The sequence below is a fragment of the Lissotriton helveticus genome, chromosome 2_1, assembly GCF_964261635.1.
Source record: "Lissotriton helveticus chromosome 2_1, aLisHel1.1, whole genome shotgun sequence".
NCBI classification, from domain to species: Eukaryota; Metazoa; Chordata; class Amphibia; order Caudata; family Salamandridae; genus Lissotriton; species Lissotriton helveticus.
Window position 1 is genome coordinate 2,122,726,541 of NC_136059.1, and position 26,636 is coordinate 2,122,753,176.

General features: G+C 47.6%; 1 protein-coding gene across 2 annotated transcripts in view; it reads left to right on the forward strand.

Moving 5' to 3' along the window:
* The window catches only part of WDR17 (WD repeat domain 17), a 953,840-nt gene that overhangs the window by 909,159 nt on the left and 18,045 nt on the right, over positions 1-26,636 (forward strand). For both annotated transcript variants that reach the window (XM_078677682.1, XM_078677683.1), the window contains exon 29: positions 22,673-22,856. In XM_078677682.1, coding sequence (XP_078533808.1) covers positions 22,673-22,856 — 184 coding nt within the window. The remainder of the gene's footprint in view (positions 1-22,672; positions 22,857-26,636) is intronic.

A 26,636-nucleotide genomic window follows, 5' to 3' on the forward strand; every position in this document is an offset into this window, starting at 1 on the left:
TGCAGACTCACGTATGAACATACACGACAGCCATTTTAGGTACCATGGTCTCCCTGTTCACGATCGATCCTCAGCACACTTCCCCGACCCTGCAAGCCTCCCCCATGCACCCTGGCTGCCCCCGCTCTCACATGCACAAGTCATGACCTCCTCTTCCACATGACTCTGTCTCTAGGAATCACACCCCGCGCCTGACCAACACCTCCTTCCGATTATCCACACCGATCACACTGATCCTTTCCTTCCATGAATACCTCTCCTTTGATGACCCCTTCCTCTGAGCCCGATTGTCTGTACGAACCGCTGGTCATCCCTTGGCCTGAGGGTACAGTTTATTGCCCACTACTGCATGCACTCGACCCTTTTCAAAGGAGCTACTATTGATCATGACCTCCCCACCCCTTGAGATTCGATCAGGCACACACATTCCAAAGGAATCGGCGAAACACTCAGCTGCGTGATAGCCCCCTCCTGTTGTATGGGGGGTAAGGGCCTCTACTGTTGTCATGTGTTGGAGTGGGCCGGAACTGGGGGGGTGCCGGGGATGTCATCCTCATACTTCACAATGTCTTTACTGTAATAAAGAACGGTCACATGTCATAAACCAGTGTATAAAAGACCAGGTCTCAGAGAGGCTGTCAGAGAGCACCTCGAGACGATACCTTGTTGTCCGATCTGATGTGTTCTGCTCCGTCGGAATAAAACGTGTTTCCTGTCTTCCTGTCTCCAGCGCCTGCCTCTTTATTTGATAATCTTCATAAGGTATTAGAGGCGTTTAACGCCGGGCAAAATTATTTAAGAAACATCGACTAAATCGCCTGACCATTTTTGCTGATCTTCTTCAAGTACTCATGAGCGGGACCGAACAAGTGTGCCTTGTCATCCAACACATCGACTGGTGATGTTAATGAACCAGCGAGGCAGCGGATGTGTGTTCCACCTGCGCCAACAGCATTTTGAAGGCTGGGCAGGTGATTGTTGCTTTTATCGGGACATACATGAGTGCAGCCGCAGTCCGTGCAGGTAACATCGGGGGGCTGGGTATCGGGGGATTTCGAGGGACGATATTTATTTATTTTTCACTTTGCATCGTCCCTCTAAATCCCCCTTACTGGGCCCCAACGCTGTGACCTGCACGGACTGCGGCTGCACAAATTAAAACCAAAACTGGCTCCCTACCTCATAGTCTTGTTCAACACCAGTTTGAGTGCAATTCCAGCTCCAGGTCGCAAGTGTACAAAAAACACCTCTCTGCCTGAGGTGGCTGGGTGCACTAGGAAAAACAAAGCTGCCACCGTCTCGTGAATTGTCTGTCTTGTCGCCTAAGAGGCCATTCACGCTGCGTGTCGTGATCACAGGGAAGGGCACCTTGCCAGTTGCCAGAAAACAACAACAAGCAAGGTACCGCCCCCGGATCCACATGGGGCAATCTGTTGACGATGATGAGCTGCTAAAGACACACATGGTAACCTAGGAGGTGGTGTTGATTACTGATCCGCCAAGCTGAGTGGTACCCGAGTTCATCATGTATTTATTTCATTTTCTGATACAGTCCACGCATGCACCCTTTCCATTGCACAGCTCACTGCTGCATCTCCTTTTGACAGCACATTAGGGAGTGACCGGTAATCTCTAATTATACGTGACTAATGCATGGTGATGCGCACAACAGCACCGAAATGTGTTAGTTTAACGCCTGATTCGTGATGCTTAGCAGGGCTGGCATCAATCCAATTTTTTTTTAAATGGAAAGTTACTTTGTTCCTATAAATCAAGAGTTACAGAGTTGTATACATTGTTTGTCGAGTCCGCTAATACATGACTAATGTTAAACCTAGACATTTATTTGAGTCCAGCATTATTTGTGGGGTAATCCAAATGTGAGTTACATGGAACATCTTAGGTTACACAGGTCTCAGACATTTTTATGACGTCCGCCCACAATTGATTTGTATGGAACCTAAGGCCTGATGTACTAACCGACTGGTCATAAAAAATGGGTGCAAATGCCCAGTGATATTTTGAGATGCGGCCTATTAGTTAGGTCATATTACAAAATCTCCAGTCGCAGGGGGTGGCTCAACGATCTACCTAATAAATATTAATTAGGTATGTAGCCATTTGCGACCACCTGTGATTGGCTGAAGACACATGGGTGATGGCTTGCAAGGAACAGCAGTCCACCATCCCTATCTTTGCATTCCCAGACCGTGCTGCTTAAGAAAAAGGCAATGTTTTCCATTTGGGTACTTGTTCAATGATTTGAAACCACTGTTGCGGCTGCAAACCTTTGATACATACCATTTCAAATCGCAATTAGGAGGGGACTCCCCTTTCATGCCCCTTCCGTGCGCGCTACGAAATTCGTTTTATTATTTAAATTGTTTACTTACCTGTAATTATCCATATGCCAGTTTTTAGCCCTCTCCACCCTGCCCCTCCCCCTCCCCACCTCCCTGCCCCACCGTAACTCCCTCCACGGCCCGCGGCTGGTAGTGAGTATCCTTGACGCAGATACAGGTTATTAATTTCAGCCTTTAATATAGTGGAGTGTGAAATACAAATCGCAGTTGCAAAGTTGTGTAAAGTTCACAAATTTTACAATCTTTGAATTTGAGAAGTGGGCCTACTTTACATTGCTTTGCCTCCATGTGACGTTTGCCCCAAGAAAAGATTTTGCAGCAACATTTCCACAGAAAATTAGACTTATTGTGATTTTCTCCTCTAGAAACCCAACTCATAACAGAATTTCTGACCCACCTTTGCCAAATTTTGAAGTTTTCTTTTGATAAAGTGTTTTCAGAGATATAAGGCATACCTGCAGACAAAGGCGAACAGTGATGAACCCCGATCATAGAACAATAGAAGGATTCACATCACATTCCCATGAGCCCAAAATGGTTCCACAATATACCCTTATTTTACGATGTTTCTGCGGGCAGCCATGGGCTGCGTACACTGGCTCCTCCATCTTTGAACACCAGTCCATGGCATTTTGCCACGCATGCAAATCATGGCATTTAAGGAGTAATTGACCCAGCTCCAATTAAAACATTGCCGAGATGTTTGTTTTATTTGCTTTCACTCACTACTCTTTTCTTTCACTCACTACTCTTTTCTTTATTGCCCTCATTACTACATTGTTTTATTGGCATTCCTCTATGTGTATTTTTGTATCCTTATCAGCTCGGTGCTTTTTGGGTCTTTGGTTCCTTAGAAATACATTTTCTTCAGCCAAGCAGTGTTATCCTTACGTTTCTCTTTGGGACTCCCATTCTTGCTTAAAAACATTAGATCTGGGTAGATTTCTGCAAATTGTCATTTCTGCATTTCCATCCGGGAGCTTACTCTACCTCTTCAGTACAATGATTTATTTATTGATCAGGAATCTTACTGCTGGTAAGGGTCATCGTTCTTGTCGATTTTGCCTTAGCAGATTGTAATGGTGAGTTTAGCACTTCTTCCAGGCGCTAATTCTGTGGTATTTATATTTAACTTCTTGGAGGACATGAAGACCATGTGTCCAGATACCACAAGTTGTGCCCTCTTGAAGACAGATCATATCCTTTCATTGGTCCATCTGAATAGTGCAAGAAAATCGTAAGCCCCGCTATAGACAGCCAAAAACAGCTTTTTGCGGTTAAAAGTGCTGCTCTCCCAGAGGCCTCTGCAATACTGGTCTCCATGTCTTAAGGTAATTACCTTTGCAGTCTTGTAAACCATAGGATCTGGATTGTCTGCAATGCATTCACAGAGTCACTAACACATTCATTCATCCATGACCTTTCGGACCAGATGCTTTACATTCAGCAACTCTGTGATGCTGACCTGTTGCTCACTATATCCACTTGCTATGTTTTGTATTATTGTTTTGTGGCCTAAAAAATGCAAGAAAACTCAAACAAGTTATAATCGATTTTAAAAAGGCTTTTTTGAAAACATTTTCTCACAATCACTATGATTAAACATTGCAATGTGTGAATTAATGAATATATATATTTGTTTATGGTTATTAGTGACTATTTGACACAAGTAATAGTTCTACCTATTGTATGTTAATGTGCTGACCCCTTTATAAAGCTTATAGGCCCTGCCACTATTATTTTGTTTTTTTAGCCTCTCACAAAGCCAGTAGGTCGGCTTTACAAAAAATTACACCTTTTATATAATTATATGACATAGCCAGCCATACAGGGGGGACGCAATGTGGGTGACTTGGGCACCTGGCTTGGCCACAAGTCAGGCTCTACAACCAATGCAAGTTTGTGCACTGGAGAGGGGGTTTGGATGCCCAGGCCCTGCGACCAACCTCATGTCATGCAGTATTTAAAAAACCTTAGAAATTAATTGATAAAAACTAAGGCTAAACAGACGTTTTAGTTAGGGTCAAATGTCAATTACAACATACTGTTTTAAACTAATAAAACCGCTGAAATTCACCAGTTATAGCCATCTCAAGTAAATGTAACTTTTGCCCTAAAGTAACCATAAATCATGCACTAATGTAACTATAACTCTCAAGCCCACCATGCACAGTTTTCACCTCAATAATTTTATTGTTAATGTTGCAGTGAAAATATCAATGATGCCATAGAAGATCAATGATGTAATATGTGGGCTAATTAGCTGTGCATGGTGAGGACGCGAATTATAGTTACCTTAGTGCACGAGTCATAGTTACTTGTAATAACTCTAACTATGACAGCTGAATTTATGTGGTTTTGTGCGTATAAATTCAGACCCTAACTATAATGTCCCTGTAACTTTTGGTTTTTTGTGAATTTTAAAGGTTTTTCAAATGCTAATTCCTAACTATAAAGGCCCTGTAACATTAGTTTTTTGGTGAATTTGTATGGTTTTTTTTAAATGCAGAGGGGGTTGACAATCCCACACTTCAGTGAGGTTTAGCCACAGGGCATCCCCCCCATTTTTCTGAGTGCCTTGTCCTTCTTTTACCTCGTTTTTTATTGCTTTATCTTTTCTTTTCCCCATTTTTCTCTCTCCCCCGGGGCTTGACCTAATTTGAATGGGGGAGGGGGGCCACGTGGCCTCCCACTCTGACCCGGTTTTGGATTTGGAGATCTCATCCCGGAGCTAGGCCCTTATACTATTGGGAGGGGGATGTCTGGCCCCCGTTTCCTGGCTGATTTCAGCCTGAGGACCCCATCCCCAGAGCCTGGCCTTGTCACCTAGGTGCCCCCAAGGCACCCAGTGTGCAAAAGGACTGCGGGGGCAGCCTCAAGGCACCTGCGGGGCGCCAGCGTTGCTGCGGAAAGCAGAGAGCTGCTTTAAATACGAGCTCCCTGCTTGTGGAAGCAATATTTTCATCTGCTTCCCTGCACACATATTTGCATGCAGGGAAGCAGCTAAAGACTTTGCTTTCTGCAAGCCAGAGCTGTTTGGTAGCTCCGGCTCACAAAAAACGGAGTTAGGTATGCTTTTGCTTGGCGGAAGCTGACAGCACCCACCAAGAAAAAGTAAACAGCTACTTCCCGAGGTTGGTACTTCAGGAGGTAGCACCCCAGGGACATAAATAGCCACACAAGGGAAGCGGCGCAGTCTCCCTTCCATCGTAGAACTTAGCCCAGGGGAAGTGGCAATACCCAGGGCCAGGGCCCACGACGGACCTCTTACATTCATTTATTAAAGCCCTGGGGAGTTGACGGTTCCCGGGGCGCAGGCAGGCCAATTGGGTCAGCTTGCACACATATTTTAAAATGCCCCAGGGAGGTGAGGGTTCCCTGAGACTGTGACTCTCCCCCCCATTTTCTTTGTGGAGATGGAGGGCCCCAGTACGTGGGCAGTGCTGTGCGGGCACCCCGCATAGTTTTTTAATCCCGCATGCCCCCGGTACCAGGCCCAACTCGGGGCTAAACATTACGCTTTTTTTCCGGTGGTAGCCACAGAGCCAGCATGACTCCTGCCAAAATATTTTTTCTGTTAAATGCTTTTTGTCCCACGCGGTGTCCCTGAAGTACCACCCTCCCCCATTAAGAGGCCTAGGGGGTCAGGGTATTCCTACCCTGCCCCTTTTCTTTTTTTAAACTATTGTTTGTGGACTCAAGCTCCAAGATGGCTGCTACCACTTCCTGGTTGAAGTGTTGGCAGCCAATCACATTTCGACACGGGGACTGTCAGATCCTCGGACAATCTGCGTCCCTATATATACAAATTGGGATTTCAGTTAATATCTCTAAAACTACTGAACGGATTTACACCAAATCAGAAAATGGCACATCTCTGGACCAATATCTCCCTTTCTGTCAAATTTGGTTTAATTCCATTCAGTGGTTTGGGCTGTAGCTGTATATAAAATCCCCATGGGAAATTGTTAGGGGAAAATGCGTTTTGGGACCCCCTTTTTTCTCATCCCCCACTTGACGGATCACCCCAAAAACTTTGATAACAGCAGCTGGAGTGAGTGGCAAACTAGTATTGAAAATTATGTGAGGATTCCTCAAATGCCGCTAAAGTTATTGGCAAAACAAAAAATGCTTTTCCTATGGAAACTAGATCCTAACTATAACTACCTACTGGCGACCACCAGTAGATATACATATATCTGCGAGGTGCAGAGAAATTACAGACATTATATCATTGACACACATTACTCCTCTGACTAAAAAGCAATTTTTCACTTACAAACAAAAAAAGCACAGAAACAACCTCCTCTTGAACAACAGAAACTACAGCCCCTCCCTCACCACTAAGGCTACCAAAGGACAGTGCCTAGAAAAAACTCATCTGCTGCCCCTTTCTAATAAAGTGCCATGAATTTCTAACGGTGGTCCTGTCTCCACCCCTCTCACTTTAATGTCTTGATCACCCCCTCCCACCCACAGGAATGCGGCAGTACACTTCCATTCTCTGGGAAGTCTCCTCTCTCTCCCTCATCTTATACCATGCTCACCAGTAACATCCAGAAGAATCCACTATCATTCTGTGAGCCAAACTGTACTGGTGAACATTAAGAGAAATCTGTTTCAGCATGTGCTTAATCGCTTTTCAATGGTTGCTTTAGTTACCCTTTTATTTGTTATTATGGTTACAATCATGAGGTTCCTACTTTTCAGGTGATGCCTAAATATCTCGATATTTCTTAATATTTTCAGTCAATCATTACTTTACACTTCCAACCCCTGCACTTGCTGAAGAGGTGGTGCAGTGGTATTTGAGCAGTGAATGTACTGTTCATTTGAATCTAGTGTCAGTCAAAAGTATCTAATAGAACACTACATCACATGCAAATAATGTTGTTTCTTTCTAAAGTGTTGCATCCTCAGATTGCATGCTATCTGCAATAGCCTCCTATACTCCTAAAACCATGCATGAAAGACAACCTTCTCTCAAAACTCCTTATTTTCTCCTCTCTTTTTTCCTTTAATGACATGCTCCTACTTAACATCCCTGCAAGCTTCCTCTCTCAGAACACAGCCTACTCTGTCATTTGTGTTTGCCTTCATCTCTCGTATTGCATTTATGCAAATTGTCCACACCTTCTTTCGAAGACCATAATAAACTACTTTTTAAGTAATACCCCTCAATCCACTCTAGCTCACCTATTAATCAACCATCGGCATGAACTCACAAACCAACTACTAATGATTACAGCCAAGTCACAATAATTCCATCTACTACAAACAAACTTAACTAAAAACATGGAATGGTTTCCTTAAGATTACAATATTAATTCCAGTAACACACATTAACCAATAACACTGGACTAACCACTAACCTTGGGTTCCTTAGCAGCGTGCTGCTCAGTGTAAGGTGCTTCAACGCCACTTCAGGGGTAGTAAGCGCTATATAAATACAATCCCAATTACATATGTATATATGAAAAATGTGTATAATCATGTATGTGTGAAATCAAATATATTTTAAAAACATGATTATGTATATGACAATAAGCGTATGTTTATGCTTTACATACATATATATGTTATAGTATCTAGCTCGGTGTCCATATATGGTTTTATTTTTCTTTGTATGATATTACATTTATGTCAGAGAAGGTAAACATGTTTATAGAGAAGGCACCTGTGAGGGTATTACAATGTATTTAAGATATACAAAAGCAAAAAAAATCTATATAGATTTATACACAACATAGATGTATGTGTATGTCTGACATGTATGCACATGTATTTATGCCATGTACAGATATATTATTAAATATAATGGCTGTATGTGTGTATGTATGTATATAGTGATGCATATTTGTAGATATTTAGGGGCTTATTTATGGGCCCTTGTGTCACTTTTGTGCCTCCGGTGAGTCACTTTTTGTGACGCACAAGTAGAGTAAAAATGCGCTGTGTTGCGCCATATTTACAAAGTGACGCATCTAGGTCACTTCATAAACCCCTGCGCCACATTATACCTTCGCTAGGTATAATGTATGAAGGGGGAGGGGACGTTACGATGCAAGAAAGGATTGTAGAATTGACAAAGTGAAATCTATAAGTATTCACTGTGCCACTTCTAGGACACAAATACATCAATATAATACGCCTGCATCATGGCAGGCGTAAGACTGACGCAGGCACATTTAACATGGGACTTGCCCATGTGTAATGACCCATTGCTGGAGTTGCATCACTTTTGTGACACACTCCAGCAATGTGTCATTTTTGCGCCTACAGATACATCAGAAATACTGACGTATCTGTAACTCTTTCCGACATGATGCGTCATACTGTAAATATGACGCATCATTGGTGTCTCAAGGAGGGTGCAATGAAAAGTGTTGCATCGCTGTTTTCTCGCAGCAATGCATCACATTTCATAAATGTGGGCCATAAATGCTGGGGTATGTCTGTGTATATGCATATATTCATTTTTTAGTAACTAAAAAAAAAATCTAAACCCTTCCACCTCTGACTTTCCTCCCTCCCGCATCTGGAATGAACTGCCCCTGACCTTAAGTCAGGCCAGCTCGCTGATCGGCTTCTGGAAGAGCTTGAAAACTTGCCTCTTCCCAAGGAATGTGTCTTAGTCTGTCTCTATGGATAATTGATTCTGTTTTTTCCAGGGCCCTTCTTTGATCCAAGCACCAGGATACCCGTAGGGTGGCAGTTTTGCGCAATATAAGTATTCGTTCCATTCCATTCCATTAGACGCACTGACTTATCCCTAACCTTTCTTACTGCTGTAGCCTCACAAACATTCTTCCAAACATTTTTCCATCCTATTTAGTTTATCCAACTAACAGATAGGCACATGTCCACTACTCCCAATAATATATATAACATTTTCCCGGTACTAATCTACTAAACTAATCCATATCTATTCAAAGCACTAGAGTAAATGAACTAGATGACCAGAACACAAACTTAACAAACTTACCACAACCATTCCTACAAGGGAAAAGGAAGCGCATATTACTAATCTGCTACCTATTTGCATCTAACCTTGGGTTCTGCAAAAGCTTGCTACTCGCTACAATGTGCTTCAATGCCTGGTCAGGGATCGTAAGCGCAATATTTAAATGCAATTACAATCCTTTCTGTTAGTTAAATATTATGGATTGGCATATCCTTTTGACACTTGACAGTGAAAATTAAAGTAGTGAGCTAACCTACCTCTCTGTACCAAAATTAAGCATACATTTAAATTATAAACTTTCCTTTGTATTATATTGAATATGTAGGTAAAAAAATAATTTAAGCCCTGTCATAGGTTTTATAAGCAGAAAAGGTTCCAACCTATTCGGTGTACTTGCATTTCTAGTTTGAAAACAGATATAGACTTATCAGCCTGTAAAATGTGTTTTAAATTGGGAACACTATAATTTTTCGTTTCCTGTTAAAGTAACAGGACAATTGTACAGATTTTCACTGCTATAGTTCCTTTATAATGGGCTTGTGTGGGTTACCGATACAGTGTTCCACAGACATGGGAAGAGAAAAGATGTGGTGCACAGCTCGTTTAGCACCTTACAGGCTAGGGAAATGTGGTTCGAAAACCACGCAGGCTTGTTTTTTAACTCTCCATAGTTATGTATTTTTGCTGTAACCCAACAATACATGAAAGTATTTTGCAGTATATTCAAATACCCTTGTTTGAATCTGTAACATACTTAAATACTCGTTATAATTAAATATAATTAAATGACTTATTTATAAGTAAACATGCAAAAACCTTTTATACGAAATATTTAGATTTAAATGTTTAATATGCTATCCATTACATTTGTCCACACTTAAAAATATTTTGAAACCACTCCACTTTATGCATGAAGGTGCATTACACGAAATGCCCAGACCCTTTTGTTTGCAGGGGTGTTTCGCATGCCCCAGTGGAATAGACACCCCTCCCCCCCCCCCAACCCTTCAGGGGCCAAAGCCCTTTAGGCCCCCCCCCCATCAGCCCAAAGCCAATAAGTATGTGTGATATATGAGAGATTCAGGGGCTGCTCACCACATTCTGCTGGGAGAGGGCATCACTTTGTGTTATTGCTGCTTGTGTGTCCTGTGTTAGAGTTGAAGGGGTGTACTATCTCCACACTCTCAATTAATCAGGGAATTGTAAGCATGCTACTCACCCGTAATGGTCTCAAGGTGCTGAGGGGGGGGGGCAGATCTGTTTAGCCGAAGAGCCAGGTCTTCAGGGTCTTCCTGAAGGTGTTCAGGGGAAGCGCTAGTCTGATGTCTGCCGGTAGCTCGTTCCTGGTGTTGCAATGTGAGAGAAGGATCTTCTGCCTGCTCTGGCTCTGTGGATGAGTGGGGTTTCGGCCTGTGCGAGGTTGTAAGATCAGAAGTTTCTTTTGGGTACGTCGAAGTTGATTCTGTCGTTGAGGTATTTGGGTCCGTTTATGTATTTATTTATTTATTTATTTTGAAAGTTTTTATAGAGCGCGAACAAGATCCTGACGGATATCAGAGCGCTATACAACCATTAAAAGTTACTTATACATGAAATATAAACATAACCACACATATGTACACAGCATATTGTTGTTGTTGTGTAGGCATTTGTAGGTGTGAGTGAGGATTTTGAAAGTGACTCTTTCCTCCACGGGGGAGCCAGTGGAGACTTCGTAGGTGTTGACTGATGTGTTTGTGTCGGGATGCTGTGGACGAGTCTGGCGGCGGTGCTCTGTATTGTCTGGAGTTTGCAGAGTAGGGACTTGTTGATGCGTTTCCATAGCCCAGTCTGCTGGTGATGAGTGCGTGGATGACTGTCTTCCTTGACTCAAGGGGGATCCACTTGAAGATCTTGCGGTGGATGCGGAGGGCGTTGAAGCAGCTAGAGGAGACGGTGTTGACCTGTCGGTTCATGGTGAGTGATGAGTCGAGTACGATGCCGAGGTTCTTGGCATGGTCTGAGGGGGTAGGTGGGCTTCCGAGGGCGGTCGGCCACCAGGTGCTGTCCCATGCAGAAGGGGTGGTACCGAGGACGAGGACGTATGTCTTCTCAGCGTTGAGCTTCACGCAGCTGTTGGTCATCCAGACTGCGACGTCTTGCATTCCTTTCTGGAAGTTGAGTTTGGCAGTGGTGGGGTCTTTTTTTTTTTTTTTTTTTTTTTTAATTAAAGCAAGACTTTATTAACCTCGTTTGGTCACAGTACATTCAAGTGTGTCCAAATGGAAAGGCCAGATATATTAATCATTACAGTGAGAAAAGCATCCATAAACGTAAAACCAAACTGACCATTTGTTACGTACAATATACGAGGCATTAGGAACATTTTCGAACCCATTTGGTATCATACATAACTTCCGCTTGCATTTTGTATTTTTTGAAATAACAAAACTACGAACTAAACATACGGCTCAACATCTATCAGCACATCCACAATCATGGAATATCGAGGTAAGAGGCTGGTGGCAAACGCCAATTCCGTGTGCAACCCACCCCACCACCCTGTAATGTATCCACCCTCCTACAATTGCCTGCACCACAATGCATCCTGTGCGGGGCCCCCGCTTATAGCTGGAATCGCCCCCCTCAATTAGTCCGTATCAGTGTCCTCATCAGAGCTCTCACTTTCATTCTCTGGCAACGGATCACAAATGTCCCCTCTGTATGAGTTCCATGGTAACCACACTCCATTCCACTTACGAGGATTATCTCTCATCTTATATACCGCCCTCTCCGTTATCATGAGCATGTCCATGTTCCTGAGCCACTGTGTCAGCGTGGGGAGCTCAGTCGCACCCCATTTTTGTGCAATGTCGCGTTTTGCCACCATGCAGCCTATCGTAACCCACAGTTTGCCATAGTGTGTTAGATCAGTAGGACCCCAGACATTCAACAGACACACCCTGGGATCTTGAGGTATGGTGGAATTCAGTGTTTGTGCGATGGTACGGAGCACCCGCTGCCAATAGCTCAATATGTATGTGCAGCTCCAGAGAGTATGCAGGAGCGTGCCCTCCTCCCCACACCCTCGCAGACAGAGCGGGTCATCAGCCCTCTGCAATTTGTGCAATGTCACTCGAGTGTAGTAGATTCTATGGAGGACCTTCAGTTGTATGAGACGGAACCTAGCCGAGATACCGGCTTCTCGTGGGGATGACAGAGCTGCATTCCATTCGGATTCATCGAAATCCCCAAGGTCTTCCATCCACCTGTCCTTAAGTTTACCCAGTGGCTCAGGCATGTGATTAAGCAATTTCCGGTAGGTCAGGGAGGTCGCACCCTCCAGCACACAGTCCGTGAGCAGGCGGTCTTCCAGCGGGGAGGACTCCGGAGGCGTGGTGCCCGGCGGAATCGCTGCTAGGAGGGCATGTCTGATTTGTATGTATCTGTATCGTTCCGTGTCTCCTAATTCATATTGTTGCTGGAGGGAAGTGAACGGGACCACCCCCTCCCTGGACCACATGTCTCCCACAGTCGAAATTCCAATGGCATCCCACTGGTCGAAACCCTTAGTGCGTCTCAGATGGCCCAGTGCTTTAGTGTCCCACAATGGTGTCAGTTTTGTAATTATCCCCGCCCAGCGGAGTTTCGATTGTGCCTTGTACCATAGTTGCACCGTGTGTTTGGTGGGCCCCAACAGTTTCGTCGCAATGCCCTTGTGGTATAAAGGCGCCAACATGCTGTTGGTACCCAGTTGGGCCCGATCCGCCTTAAAGGCTGGGTCGTCCTGTGGTGCGTGTAGCCACCTATTGAGAACTTTTAGTTGTGCCGCCCAGTAGTACAACAGCACGTTAGGTAGTGCAATTCCACCATCATACCAGCTCCTATTAAGTTTTACGTGTGCAATTCTCGCCGGCCGAGTCCCCCACAGTAGACTCGACATCAGTGCTGTCACCTTTTGAAAATAGCTGGGGGGGGATGAGTGTCGGAGCGTTTTCGAGGACGTATAGAAAGCGGGGGAGCGCCATCATTTTGAACAGAGCTGCTCTGCCCAATAGCGTCAGCGGGAGCGACTGCCAGTGTTGCACATCATTTCGCAATCGGAGGAGAGGAGGCTGTAGATTACGAACAGAGAATTCCGCCGCATCCCGGGTAATGTGTATTCCCAGATATTTAAAGGACGTGACAGCTACTTCTAGTGTGCATGCGTCTGGTAGGATCGGGAGAGGACCCCTGAGAGTATAGATGACAGATTTGGACCAGTTGATGGTGTAGCCTGACACTCGGCCATGGGAAGTGCAAATGGCTAGAAGGTTAGGGATGCCGTCATCCAGGTCAGTAAGATAGATCAACATGTCGTCAGCATACAACGACACCCTGTCTTCCCAGCTCGAATCCCACGTAATGCCCTTCAGCAGTGGCGTAGTCCGTATAGTGATCGCGAGAGGCCATAAGACTAACGCGAACAGGACAGGTGAGAGAGGGCATCCCTGCCCCAGTTGTACCTCTCGGGATATGTGGCCATTCGCCACTACACGTGCAATCGGATCCTTATAGAGCAGCCGGATCCAGGCAAGAAAGTTAGGACCGAACCCCATAGAGGAGAGGACCGCGAAGAGGTAGTTCCACTCCACCATATCGAATGCCATCTTGGCATCTAATGACAGGATGGCCGCCGGTTCCGTCAGCAGCGGAATTCTTGTCATGACTCCCTGCACCCTACGTAGGTTCAGGGCCGTACTTCTGCGTGGCATGAATCCAGATTGATCCGGATGGATCAACTGACCTAAATGGGGCATGAGTCTGGTCGCCAGCAGTTTCGCCAGAATTTTAGCCTCGGGGTTCAGTAGTGAGATAGGCCTATAGGACGTGCATTCGTCAAGCGGTTTACCCGGCTTCGGTATGGCTACAATAGTCGCCATCCGCTGGTCTGGTGGTAACGTGCCACTTTCCCTACTATCCGCGTACATCCGTAAGAGGGGCGGACTCAAAGATTCAGACATTGTTTTGAACCATTCGATGGGTATCCCGTTGGGGCCCAGAGCCCTCCCCGGATGGAGAGCGCCAATTGCCAATTGAATTTCATCCGCAGTGATGTCAGAATCTAAGTCCCTCATCGCGTCGTCAGTCAATTTGGGTAGTGCCACGCGGCTCAGGGCAACTCGGGCCTCATCCTCCGTGACAGTCACCGTCGGTGTGTACACCGCACTGAAGTGATCGGCTAGGACATCCACTATGTCCCCTGGTCGAGTGTGTACCCTCCCGAGTGTATCCTTAAGTTGTAGTATGTTCCTGTTGCCTCCCTGTTTTTTACCCAGCCAGGCTAGGAGTTTACTGGCTTTGTCCCCGATATCATACACCCTGTGTTTAGTGGCTGCAATGTCCGCCTTGGTCAGGCGTCGCACATGGTCTGTGAGAAGTCTTTGACGCAGCTGTAGGGAATGGAGGTTAGCACAGGAGGGGTCTGCCATATGTGCTGTGTTGGCTTCGTCGAGCTGCAGTTCCAACTCAGACGTCACCTCTCCCTGTCGTTTCTTGTAGTGTGAGATCGCTGCTATCGCCTGCCCCCTAAAAACCGCCTTGTAGGCCTCCCAGAGTATGGAGGGCGAGCTCGCTGAAGCTTGATTTTCTACAAAGTAGTGTTTGGTAGTGTTCTGCAGATCTTTACGAATGGCCGGGACCTTGAGGTAGCCAGGATATATCGGGTATAGCCTCCTGCGGGCGGCTGCATGGCTGGACAGTGTCAGGGTAATAGGCGAGTGATCGGAGACACCCCGTGGCTTTATTTGTGTGTCTTCGATGGTGAGGCAACCGGTCCCCAATGTGAGGAAATAATCGATTCTGGACAGACTGTTATGTGTTGCAGAGTAGTACGTATATTGTAGTTGATCAGGGTGTAGTGTGCGCCAGACATCCACTAGGCCCTGTGCGTCCAGAAACCCGCTAAGTTTATTGGTGCCAGGTGAGTGCGAGCGCCCGGGGAGTCTATCACGTGTGTCGTGAAGTGCCGCATTGAAATCCCCCCCAATAATCAAATCCCCTTCCGGGAGTTCTAAGAGGAACCTGCCAAGGTCGGGCAGTGCCACAGTGTGTAGCGCTGGAGGGATGTATACCGATTCCACGGACAGAGCTCTGCCCTCCCATTGGCCGGACACCGCTGCGAAGCGGCCCTGATCATCTGTTTTGGTGGATGTGATGATGTATCGCGAGGATTTGTGCATTAGTATGCCCGTCCCACGTGACCCCGGAGTGAATTCCGCATGTGTAACCATGTGGTAGCCTCGTCTATCCATGGCCCGTGTGTTAGCGCCCATCATGTGTGTTTCCTGCAACAAGACCAGGGCAGGACCCACCCTCCTAATTCCCTGAAGAACCAGGCCTCGTTTGATTTTATCGCCCAAGCCTCTGACGTTCCACGACATAATGTGTAGTGGGGCCATCAGAACGGAATCATCTAGTCCGGCCATGGCAGTGAGGTGTGTTTGCGTCCCACTATTACTTCCGGGTGCATGTCCCGTCGTATACATGGGCAACAACAAGGGCATCAGTGTGAGTAACCCAACGGATCAAGGCGTGTCGTGTATTGCGCTTGTCGTAGAGTGGCATATAGTGCCGAGCCAAACCAAGAACCTGTAGAACCAAACCGGTTACATACATAAACACCCCCCCTCTCCCAACTACCCCCCTCCCTGCTTCCCTGCTATACGGACGTGAACCTGCCCGCCTCCCCAACTTAGCAGAGTGCTTTACCCCAAACCCAACCAGTGTACTTGCGCGTTGGGGTGAAGGAGTCTCCGAGGCCAGCGGCCCCTCAATCTTCTCCCCGGAGGCCCCTCGCCCAGTGTCCATGAGCGCGCCTCAGGTGCTCAGCACAGTAAGTCCAAAAACATTGCTAAGCCGGTAATCATTGTTCATCGTTGTGGTCTGCATCCGCGGCCTCGCTGTGTGGTGATCCCTCACTCTCTCTGTTACCTCTCGAGGCCTGGGAAGCCGGGAGGCTGTCGGTCGTGCGATCTTTCTGCTGCCGATGAGGCCGTCGAGGGCGAGCGTTCGTTCTCCAGCCGTCCAGCCAGTCCCTTGCGGATTCCGGTTTGTCGAAGAACCAGGTCTTGTTTTCAGCTACCACTCGCAGTCTTGCGGGGAAGAGCATGGAGTAAGGGACCTCTCTCGCCCTGAGTTCTTTCTTGACCTCGAAGAACGTCCGTCGCCTGCGGGCCACCTCCGCCGTGTAGTCAGGGAAGAACGCCACCGTAGAGTTCTGGATTTTTATCGGAGGGGATGTTCGGGCTGCCTGTAGAGTGACGTCCCTGTCCCTGAAATTGAACAGCCGGGCAACGATGGGTCTCGGAGGTGCTCCAGGTTTCGGTTGGCCCCCCGGCACACGGTGCGCCCTTTCAACCGAAAAGAAGGTGGATAGTCCCTTGGGTCGCAGTTCATTGGTGATTAGGCCCTCCACGTACAAATCCATGGCTCTCGTCCCCTCTGTCTCCGGCACGCCGAGTATGCGGATGTTGTTCCGTCTGGAGCACCCTTCTTGATCGTCAAGCTTCTCACGCAGCACCTTATTGTCCGTAGTTAGCTTTTCGACCGCCAGTTGGAGTTCGGAGACGTCTTCCACCAAGGACTTCGTTACCACTTCCATGGCGTTGACCTTTTCCGTCATCTTGTGGAAATCAGCCCTGATCAGCGTAATGTCCGTGGAGATCGTGCCCACTGTTGTTTGTAAATGCGCCAGGGCCTGCATCACGTCGTCCAGGGTCGCTTTTTTCGCCCCCTGCACCTCCACGGATTTACCAGCCGTCTCTTTCCGTGCAATCGGGGACACTGCAAGCCTGTCACTGGCGTAGCGGTCTATCCGAGTTTGCGTAGGGCCACTTTTCAGGCCTCTCCCCACCATGTCGCCAGTATCCGCGGCCCCCGGGCAAGCCAGCGACGGGGGACCACGCCTGCCCCTTCTGCGGCGTATGATGTAGGCTAAGTCCGTGGCAGGCTGGGGTTGTAGCAGCTGTTCTGGGACGCATCTGATGGGGGGGACCGCCGCACCGCCTCACGATGCCCAGCCGGGAGTGCGGAGAGGAGAACGATGGACGGGATCTAGGTCCCGCGTCTCCGGCAGGTGCTGTCGCTGTAGTTCGCGCCCGCAGACAAGGGGGCGAGAGCCGGTTTCCCGGGGCACCCCCAGGCGCCGGCACCGCTCAGCAGGTGTCGCAGAGATGAGCGACTGGGCGCAGGTGAAGGACGCGTCTGTACCTCGTGGGGCTTCGTGTCCCGCAGTGCCGGGCGCCGTCAGAGTAGCCCCCCGCTGTCCTATGGGGTAGTTCCAGCCCCAGGCAAATCAGTGGGAAAGGAGCACACAGCGCCCCAAACGTTGTGCCGGTGATGGTAGGACCGCCCAATCAGGCCTCCGGCGAATAGGGCACACGCTCCCTGCCGTCCAGAAAGTGGGTATGGCGGTGAGGCGGAGAGCGGGTTTACCGCCGCCTGTGGTGTGGCGGGTAAGGTCCGGATCTCAGCCGGGCTCGGCAGAGCAGCGCCGGCTTTCCACCAAATGGCGGCAAGCAGCCGCGAGTCAATCAGGGCGGCCGCCCACTGGTGGTCTCAGCAGACGGAGGAGTGAGGCTGCACCCACCAGGCTCCGTCGCAGTGTTGCCGGCCGTTTCCGAGCCCGGATCAGCCCGCACTCACCCCGCGAGCCGGCGCCAGGGTGTAGGTCGGCTTTCGGTCGTCAGGCAGGCACCGCACTCGCACCCTTCGGCACCCCCCGGTTCCGGGCTCAGGATGTCTCCTCCTGGGGTAAAATATTTCACGGATGGTGTGCAGGATTACTGGAGAGGCTGCCTCGACCGCGGAGCTACTCCTTTACGCTGCCGCCATCGTTGGCTGCTAGCCACGCCCCCCGAGTGGTGGGGTCTTTGGTGAGGGAGAGGCTGAGCCGGGTTGTCATAGGCATAGGATAAGATGTTGAGGCTATGTTGTCGGATGATGGCTGCGAGGGGGACCATGTAGATGTTGAAGAGGGTGGGGCTCAGGGATGAACCCTGTGGGACTCTGCAGGTGATTTTCGCAGGGTCAGAGAGGAAGGGTGGGAGTCTGATCCTTTGGCTTCTTCTGGTGAGGAATGATCGTATCCAGTCCAGGGCTGTTCCTTGTAGGCCTGCATCGTGTAGTCTGACGACTGGTGTGCGTTAGGTGACGGTGATGAATGCCGCTAATAATGTCGAGTAGGATGAGGGCTGAGGAGTGGTCTTGGTCAAGGAGGGTGCGGATGTCGCCTGTGGCGGCGAGTAGGGCAGTCTCTGTGCTGTGAATGCTTCAGAATCCAGATTGGGATGGTTCAAGGACGGCGTTCTCTTCAATGAATCGTGTCAATTTCCTGTTGACTGTTTTCTCTCCAACTTTGGCTGCGAAGGGGAGGAGCGAGAAGGGCCGATAGTTCTTGAAGTCGGTGGGGTCAGCTGTGGGCTTCTTGAGCAGAGTTCTGACTTCTGTGCGCTTCCAGTCATCTGGGAAGGCGCCTGTTTTGAAGGTGGTGTTGATGGTGCGTTGTAGTTTGGGTGTGATGGCGGCCGCGGCTCTGTGGTAGATGTGTGGTGGGGCAGGGGTCGGTGTGGGCCCTGAGTGGATGCTTTTCATGGTTGAAGTGGTGTCTTTGGCCGTGATTGGTGTCCAGTTGGAGATGATGGGATGGCTGGTGTTTCTGGGGGCCGTCTGTGGTGCCTGGTGGATGGTCAATGAAGTTGTCGTAGAGGTTTTTGATCTTGAGGTGGAAATATGTTCTAATCTTGTCGCAGAGGTCTTGGGATGGGGCGATGTCTGTGGCTTCGCTGTGTGGGTTGGTGAATTCTTGAATGACACTGAAAAGTTCCTTGGAGTTGGTTGTGGTGGCCAGAAGAATTTTATTGTGGGTGAAGTTCCTCTTGGTGGCTCTGATCTGGTTGTGGTAGTCCATCATGGCGTCCTTATAGGTGGTGTGGTTTGGGGTTTTCTTGGTGTGTCTCCAGTTCTTCTCCAGGCGTCTGCATGTGCGCCAAGCTTCTTGGAGAGCGATTGTGAACCAGGCAGCTTTCCTGGGGTGTTGGCAGCGGGGCGAACTTGTCTGCGCAGTCAGAGATCCAGGTGTGGAGTTCTCTGGCTGCGTCGTTTGCGTCGGGTGCCCAGGTGTGGTTGTCTCGGGTGAGGGTGGAGTTAAGTTGCTCATCGGTATCCTTGCTCCAGTTCCTTCGTGGGGGGCGTGGGACTGCTTTGGGTGGCTTGAGTTTGTTGATGGCGAAGTGTACGCAGTGGTGGTTGGTCCATGCCAGCTGCGTTGTGTGGCTGAATTGGACGCTGTTTCTTGCCGCGAAGATGGGGTCGAGGGTATGTTGACGAGTTGTTTAAGTCCGATGCTGGCGAGGTTGTCATTAAGGATAGTGGAGTTGGGGTCACTGGGGTTGTCCAGGTGGAAGTTGAGGTCTCCAATGAGTATGTAGTTTGTTGAGGCGATGGCGTGGGGTGCGATGAAGTCGGTGATGGTGGTGGCGAAGGGTGTTCGGGAGCCGGGGGGTCTGAAGATGAGGGTTCCTTGGAGTGTGGCTTTGGGGGTGATCTGGATCTGGAAGTGCAGGGTTTGGTGGAGGGGAAGGTTTTGCTGGAGGTGGTGGGGTGGAGGGTGCTCTTGTGGGCGATGGTGAGCCTCCTGGGTGGTTGGGGCAGTATTTTTACTGAATCTTAAATCCGTGTGGGATGGCGGTGCTGATGTCGCGGCGAAGGATACATTGGTCCAGGTCTCTGTGAAGAAGGCGACGTCGGGAGAGAGAGAATAGAGCAGGTTCCAGATTTCCATGGAGTGTTTGCGTACGGAGTGTACATTGAGGAGGATTCATTTTAGGGTGGCGACGGTGCTGGCATCGGCGGTGTTGGAGCCCGGGGTGGCGGTGAGTGTTTAGTGGCAGTGAAGGCAGGAGAACTGGCCGTGGGTCGTGTTCGGAGAGGCCTGTTGGCATTCTCTAAGACTTCCAGGGTTTGTGTGCGAGGAGGGTGCTGGTGTCATAGCGATGGGTAGTGGGAGGTCCAGGGTTCCTGGCCCTGGCCGCAGTTGGGTCACGGACCGGTGGCGAGCCAGCTGCGTGCGGCCTCCATTAAGTATGGGAGGTGGGAGAGGCTGGGAAGCGGGAGCGGGGGTATTCTGGGGGGGGAATTCCCAGGGGAATTCCAGGGGGGAGGGGCTGCAGCGGCAAAAGGTGAAAGGAACAGGCAGGCACGAGAAAATTAAAACAGTGGTGGAATTAGAGCAAGACACAGATGGGCACAATAACAGTGGCACAGCAGGGAAAAATTAAGAAAATAATGGCTGAGAAAGGTTACGGTGGTTGCAGGCAGTCTGGTCCCAGTTGGAACAGGCAGCAGGCGCAGAAGCGGGCAGCAGCCTCGAACCTCCCACTCTTGCCTTGGCTTGCCTTGGCTAGGATATCACCTCCAGGTATGTTGGCTGTACAATGCTCCAACTTAACAAATCAATTATGGAAGGTGTTTGTTTTGGCCAGTCACAATAAGTTGAGGCAAACATCAATGAGTGTGCTCTTTCTTCTGGCCCTCGAACTGTTGTCTCTCACCATTCATAACTCACTGAACAGGCATGGGATACAGATATCTGTATCGTTTAGATAGGTAAATCATTCCTTTAATATTTGCATTGACCAACCTATAGCTGTTCGTACCTCCATGCTCTAATCCTTTATGCAGTCATGTTATCACCTTTCAGGCTAAAAGTTGAGCGAAATGCAAAGCTCTGGTCATGTCACCAACCACCACTAGTGCCAGTCTTTGCAGTTACAATACGATCTTGGTCCCCATCGACCTTTAATTTCTTAAACACATGTGCGGCTAAGGAAGCTGTAACAAAGAAAAGAAGGTCACGAGAAGGTAACCAACCGAAAAGGGAATGAGCAACGCAACAAGAATGCATGACATTTTTTTACCCGTTACCTCATTTTGTGAGTTTTACTCAACCTTTTGGCATCAAATGTTACGCAAAATGTTACAATTTTCTCGTTTTAAGATCTAGGAGGTATGAAGTGACAGAGAAAAAAGGAATATCTTAACTATTTTTAGCCTGTTAAAACCATAGGGCTCTCATTCTGAGCACTGGATCAATACCCGAATCAGGCCCAATCCTGGTATCCTGAGAATTGCAGTAATTATTCACCCCCACAACTTTTCTATTTGTACACTTCACCAGGTGATACCTGTCAAAACGTGCAAAAGAGAAACAGGTCTAAAAGTGCACAGAACAGAATGTGGATCTTATAACCGAGTCAGCAAGCTATCCCTCAATCTGAGCTGTCGCGGTTCAGAATGATACTTTGTGGGGAGCGAGAATGTACCTACATGATGTTAAGTTCAGGTTAGATGTAGACATAAATATATGATTTACAAATCCAGTATTGCTGGAATTTTACCCTCACAGAGACGATTTGTGAATGTAGAAATTCCCCCATTATGTTGGAGTTTCCACTTTTGCACATGTATGGGTGGGGAATGTTTGAGCGCATTCCAGAGCGGTTCTAATTGTAAAAATTGTTTAATACCCTTGATCTAGTAAATTTGTGGTTATTGATATATAACTGCTCAATGGTAAGGTCCTACCCTGGAAATGTTTGTAAAACGTGGTCAAGTCAATTGTAATAGTAAGTGGGCATCCAAGATGGCAATGCAGTGGGAACCCATCTTATGGGGTATTTTTGAAAGGAACTGCCCATCTGTAAAAAATAGTCCCTGGTCTAGAAACAAAAAAACACACATTTGCATTTGACTTCCGTGTGCAGAATTTTTTATCGGCATACAAGCATAACTTTTACTCATGTGCACACCGGTAAAATATGAATATCATATATTTCGAAGAGTATGCCAGGAATACTTAAGAATATATTTAAAATCAGAACTATACTCTAACTGAGCTTGTCACAAAGGTTCACGTATTTCTACGGCAGGACATTTCTTAGTTTTACCCTTCCCCTTTAAGAAACAGCCCTGTAGGACAGAGACCGAGGTCAGATGTACAGAATACATCCTGGGAATATCACAATGTCTTCATCTAATGTCAAACCAGTAAATGTCCTGAACTTGAACTCCTTTGTATAGTTTAGAATTGTTCCAATGATGCAGTTTTGATGGTATGATAAAAGAAATTAAAGCAGGCGATAGCTAAAAGACAGAACAATTGAAAAAGAAAACAAATAGAGATTGAATAGCACAGCCAAGCATCTTGGTAGGATCGGAAATAGGATACCACAAAAAGTTTAAGGACAAGTGTTTTTTGTGGAGCATCTTGCACTAACTACATTTTAACACAAACATAAATCATTTTAATCACATTTCTCGAAAACAGATCTACTGAAGACCTGCCGTACACCCCTCCATCAGAATTGCAGCGAAAGGTGTATGCAACTTTGTTAAGTCAGATAAAAGAAGAGCCTCTTAAAGGGATGATTGGACATGATTACGTGACTGGATCAAACCTTCCAAGCCATTCCGACGTTCACATTTCCTGTTTGACAGGATTAAGGATACAGGTGAATATTCACAGTTTTCTCTTTATTTGCTGGTAATTTTCCCTTTCATAGAAAATGTGTTTCAAGGAATGTATTTTAGATGTCCATCTTTAATTAAGGCAATTCCTAATGTATAAAATAAAATAGACCAATAGGCCTGGCCTATCTTTTTATATGTAGAGTTCTCCGACCCAACTGTACAGTCGAAAATAGTGAAAAAAAAACAATAGTAAACTTAACCCCTTCGCTGCGGCGGCAATTCTACCGCATCGCTAGGGGGGAGGGGTGGCCGCGCGGCACTCGCATACCTGTGACGGAACTACTCCGTCACGAGCCTCGGGTGGGCTGTGCTTGTGACGGAGCGGTTCCGTCACGGCCCCGCCTGCTCAATAGAACACGCCGCACGGGCGCGTAATCAGCGCCGCGCAGGCACGCCGAGCGGGCCATGACGGAACCGCTCCGTCATCAGTACAGCCCACCCAAGGCTCGTGACGGAGCGGTTCCGGCACGAGCATGGGAGGGGTTAAGCAAGTGTAGGTTTACATTTGTGATCCTACATTAAGGGTGACATAGGTATTACAAAGGAGGCTTTAGGCCTGGCAAAAGGTTTATTTTGTCAGGTTGAAATGGCAGTTTCCAACTCCATACCCAGGCTGCAGGGGCAGGTCTGGGCGCACATGTTGCATAGTGCTACTTTAGTGGGTAGAAGGGGGGGGGCACTATGAATGCTGCAACCTTCTAGTAGCATTTAATTTACAGGTACTAGGTAGATGTAGTATGATATTCTAGGGACTTTTAAGCAAACTGAATGTACCAATTAGGAATATGTCAATTTGATCATGTTTTATTAAACACTTTATAACTTTTCATCACTGATATAGGGACAAGCACTGTAAATCTAATCACTTTGTTGGGGTTACATAGCATACAAAAATCTAAGTGAGGTTGATATTTGAATGCATTGGTTATACACAGATTATTGATCATAAGAAGGGTAGGGTATCATTTACTAGTCCTCAACCTCTGATGAACTGGAAGAGGAAGATGTAATTTAACATAACAGTTGTAGTAGGATGCTGCTTTGTATAGCATACCAAAAAGAGGCATACTGTGTAAAGAGTCCAGGTATCAATTATGAGTGGCCAGGGGCTTGCTCTAGCAATTCCTAGGTGCTCTTTCAGGGGGAAGTGTCCTTGAGCAGCTTTAGGCTTATCAGAGAGGAGTATTTGCAATTAACACACACAGTCAATAAATGATGCACACGACTCAATAAGGAGATCCACACAAATGTATCAAAATAACTCTTATTGTTATATAACTTTTGGCACCAAGATCAAAATCAGTTAAGTACGTTTTGAGTTATTCATTTTTACTGGTTTGAAAAATCAAAACAATTTCTGAAGCGGTAATGTTATCCTATGGAGGAAAGGCATACACTGCATACAAGTATGGGGCAAGGTCCAAGGCAGCACCAACAGGTCAGCTCCGGCGCCAATGAGATAGCAGGGTGCAGAGTTGCTTTTCAGCGTCGGGTGTCCAGTGTTTATTCTATGAGGACAGTATGGACTGCATTTGGGCACTTCAATGTGACTTACAAGACCAATCTCCTGGACTTAAGTTAAGTATGGGGCAAGGTCCAAGCCAGCACCAAGAGGTCACCTCAGGCGACACTGGGGCGGCTAGGTGCAGAGGTGCTTTTCATTGTTGAGTTCCCAATATTATCCTATGAGGACTGGTCCGGTCGAAAAGAAGCTGCAGGCTTGGACTGGGAAACCAGTCAGGCTGAACCAACAGGGGTACTCAGGTCTCACAATGCTCTGGGACATGGGGACACATTCAGTCCACTTCCACTCGGGCTAGGTGCTCCAGGTGCAGAGGTGTCTTGAGGCGCCAGGTTTTTCACAGACTAGTTACTCGTTGTCAGGAGGGGCTGCACAAAGAGGTTGCAGGCGGCGTTAGGGAGTCCAATTCTGGCAACCCCTAGATGAGCTTCTTCTCTGGAGGGCTGGGACTCCACACAGGCACCGTTGGCCCACTCCCAGTCATTCTTGGAGCGACAGGTGCAGTGATACTGGCCGGTGTTGGGTTTACAAGGTCCAGAGTCCTCTCAGCTCTTTCATTGGTATATGGAGCATGCAGGAAAGCAGCTCCGCAGCCCCACTGGAGTTCCTGAGTCTTGGCAGAAGGGCTGGTCATCCTCCCAGGCTTTTGAAGGCACAACAGCTTACAGGGTGAGTCGACTTTGGTGCAATCATAGGGAACAGCGCAGAGGCTGGCAGGCTTGGTGCCTAGTCAGTTGCTCCTTCACGGTTCCTGCTTTTTGCGGCTCTTCAGTCCTTCTTCTTTCAGGTCAGCAGGATCTGATTACCTGGTGCCAGGCGCTCCTCTAAACACTATATTTTGGGGAGTTAGGGGAGTGTAGAGTAGTAGCCAATGAGCTACTTACCCCTAGGGTTACTACACCCCCTATAGGACCACTTCCTGTGGGAAGTGGGCATAACCCTATCCCAGAGTCACAAAGATGGCAGACTTCTGATTTTTGTAATCACTTCCGCTAGCCTACCTTAGGGGTAGTACTAACCTGAAGGTGAACACACCTCTGTGACTACTAATGTTCCTGCTTGTCGAAGCACCAAATGGGCCCTGGACAAGGTAGTTTGGCATCCTCTCTTGTGAGGGGAGCCAGATTTGCATACCTAAGGCGGTGGGCTTTTTGAACTTCTCTGCCTTGGAATGCTCATTTGCAGGTCATCCAGTGGGAGGAAGCGTTTGTGGGCTTTGTTCCTGACCTCCTGAGAGCTAAGACCCTCACTCCTGCGGGTCAGAAACTCCTCTGTGGTGACAGGCTGGCTAGGACCAGTCAGTCAGCACACTAGTAGTTAGTGGATTTTCAGGGTGCCCTCTGGGTACATGTGTTAATAAATCATCACTGGATTCAGTGGAGTCTGTACGTGTTTATTAATATGAGATGTTTGATGCCAAACATTAGTAGTTTCAGTGAAGCCACCATGAGGCTGGGGAACTCATTCTATGCCGAATCTTGCCCCAGGTACCCTCTGGTATCTCTACCCCTAAGTATTCCTCTCATTGAGAAGCATACCTAGGCTTTAATTTAGAGTGTAAAGAGATGTGTCACTAGAGCCATGATATTCCTTTCTGGATCTGTTTGTTATTAAACATTTTTTAAAGTTCTGGCTCCCAGCCATGCCCACCATACCACGGGATCCTACCCAATGTAAGAGTTGTGTAAGTCTAAAATCATTTCCTTGCTCCAACCCTAACTCCTCTCGTATTACCTCTCAGGTCTTTGGGCCCCTTTAAAGAAAAGGTCTCATAGAAGTGGAGAGTCACCATTTCTCCAGTGTTTGAGGCTCTGGTTGGTAATGCCAGGCATAAAATCTGAGTTATAAATGATCAGGGCCATTGGGTGAGGGAATGGCGTAGATCTCCTTGTGATCCTGTGTCAATACTGCAAGAGTATTGATGAGACCTGCACAATGGTATCTGTTGTCTGTCAACCATAGTACATCGGAATCAGAGAGAAGCTTTGCTGTACCATGACTCATCCCTTACCATTGAGATTGTAATTCCAATTAAGGACAAGTCGGATCTGGGCTGCCTGAATGTAAGCCCTAATATTAGGAAGACACATTCCCTCCTTGAGTGTGCCATGCAGCATCGTTGTTTTAGAGGCTCTTGGTGCTAGGTCCTTCCAGACAAAAGACAACAACCACTTCTGTATTTGGGCTAGGAATTTGAGAGTTTCCCACGGAAGAAGAACTATCTAGTTTGCACTTTTTG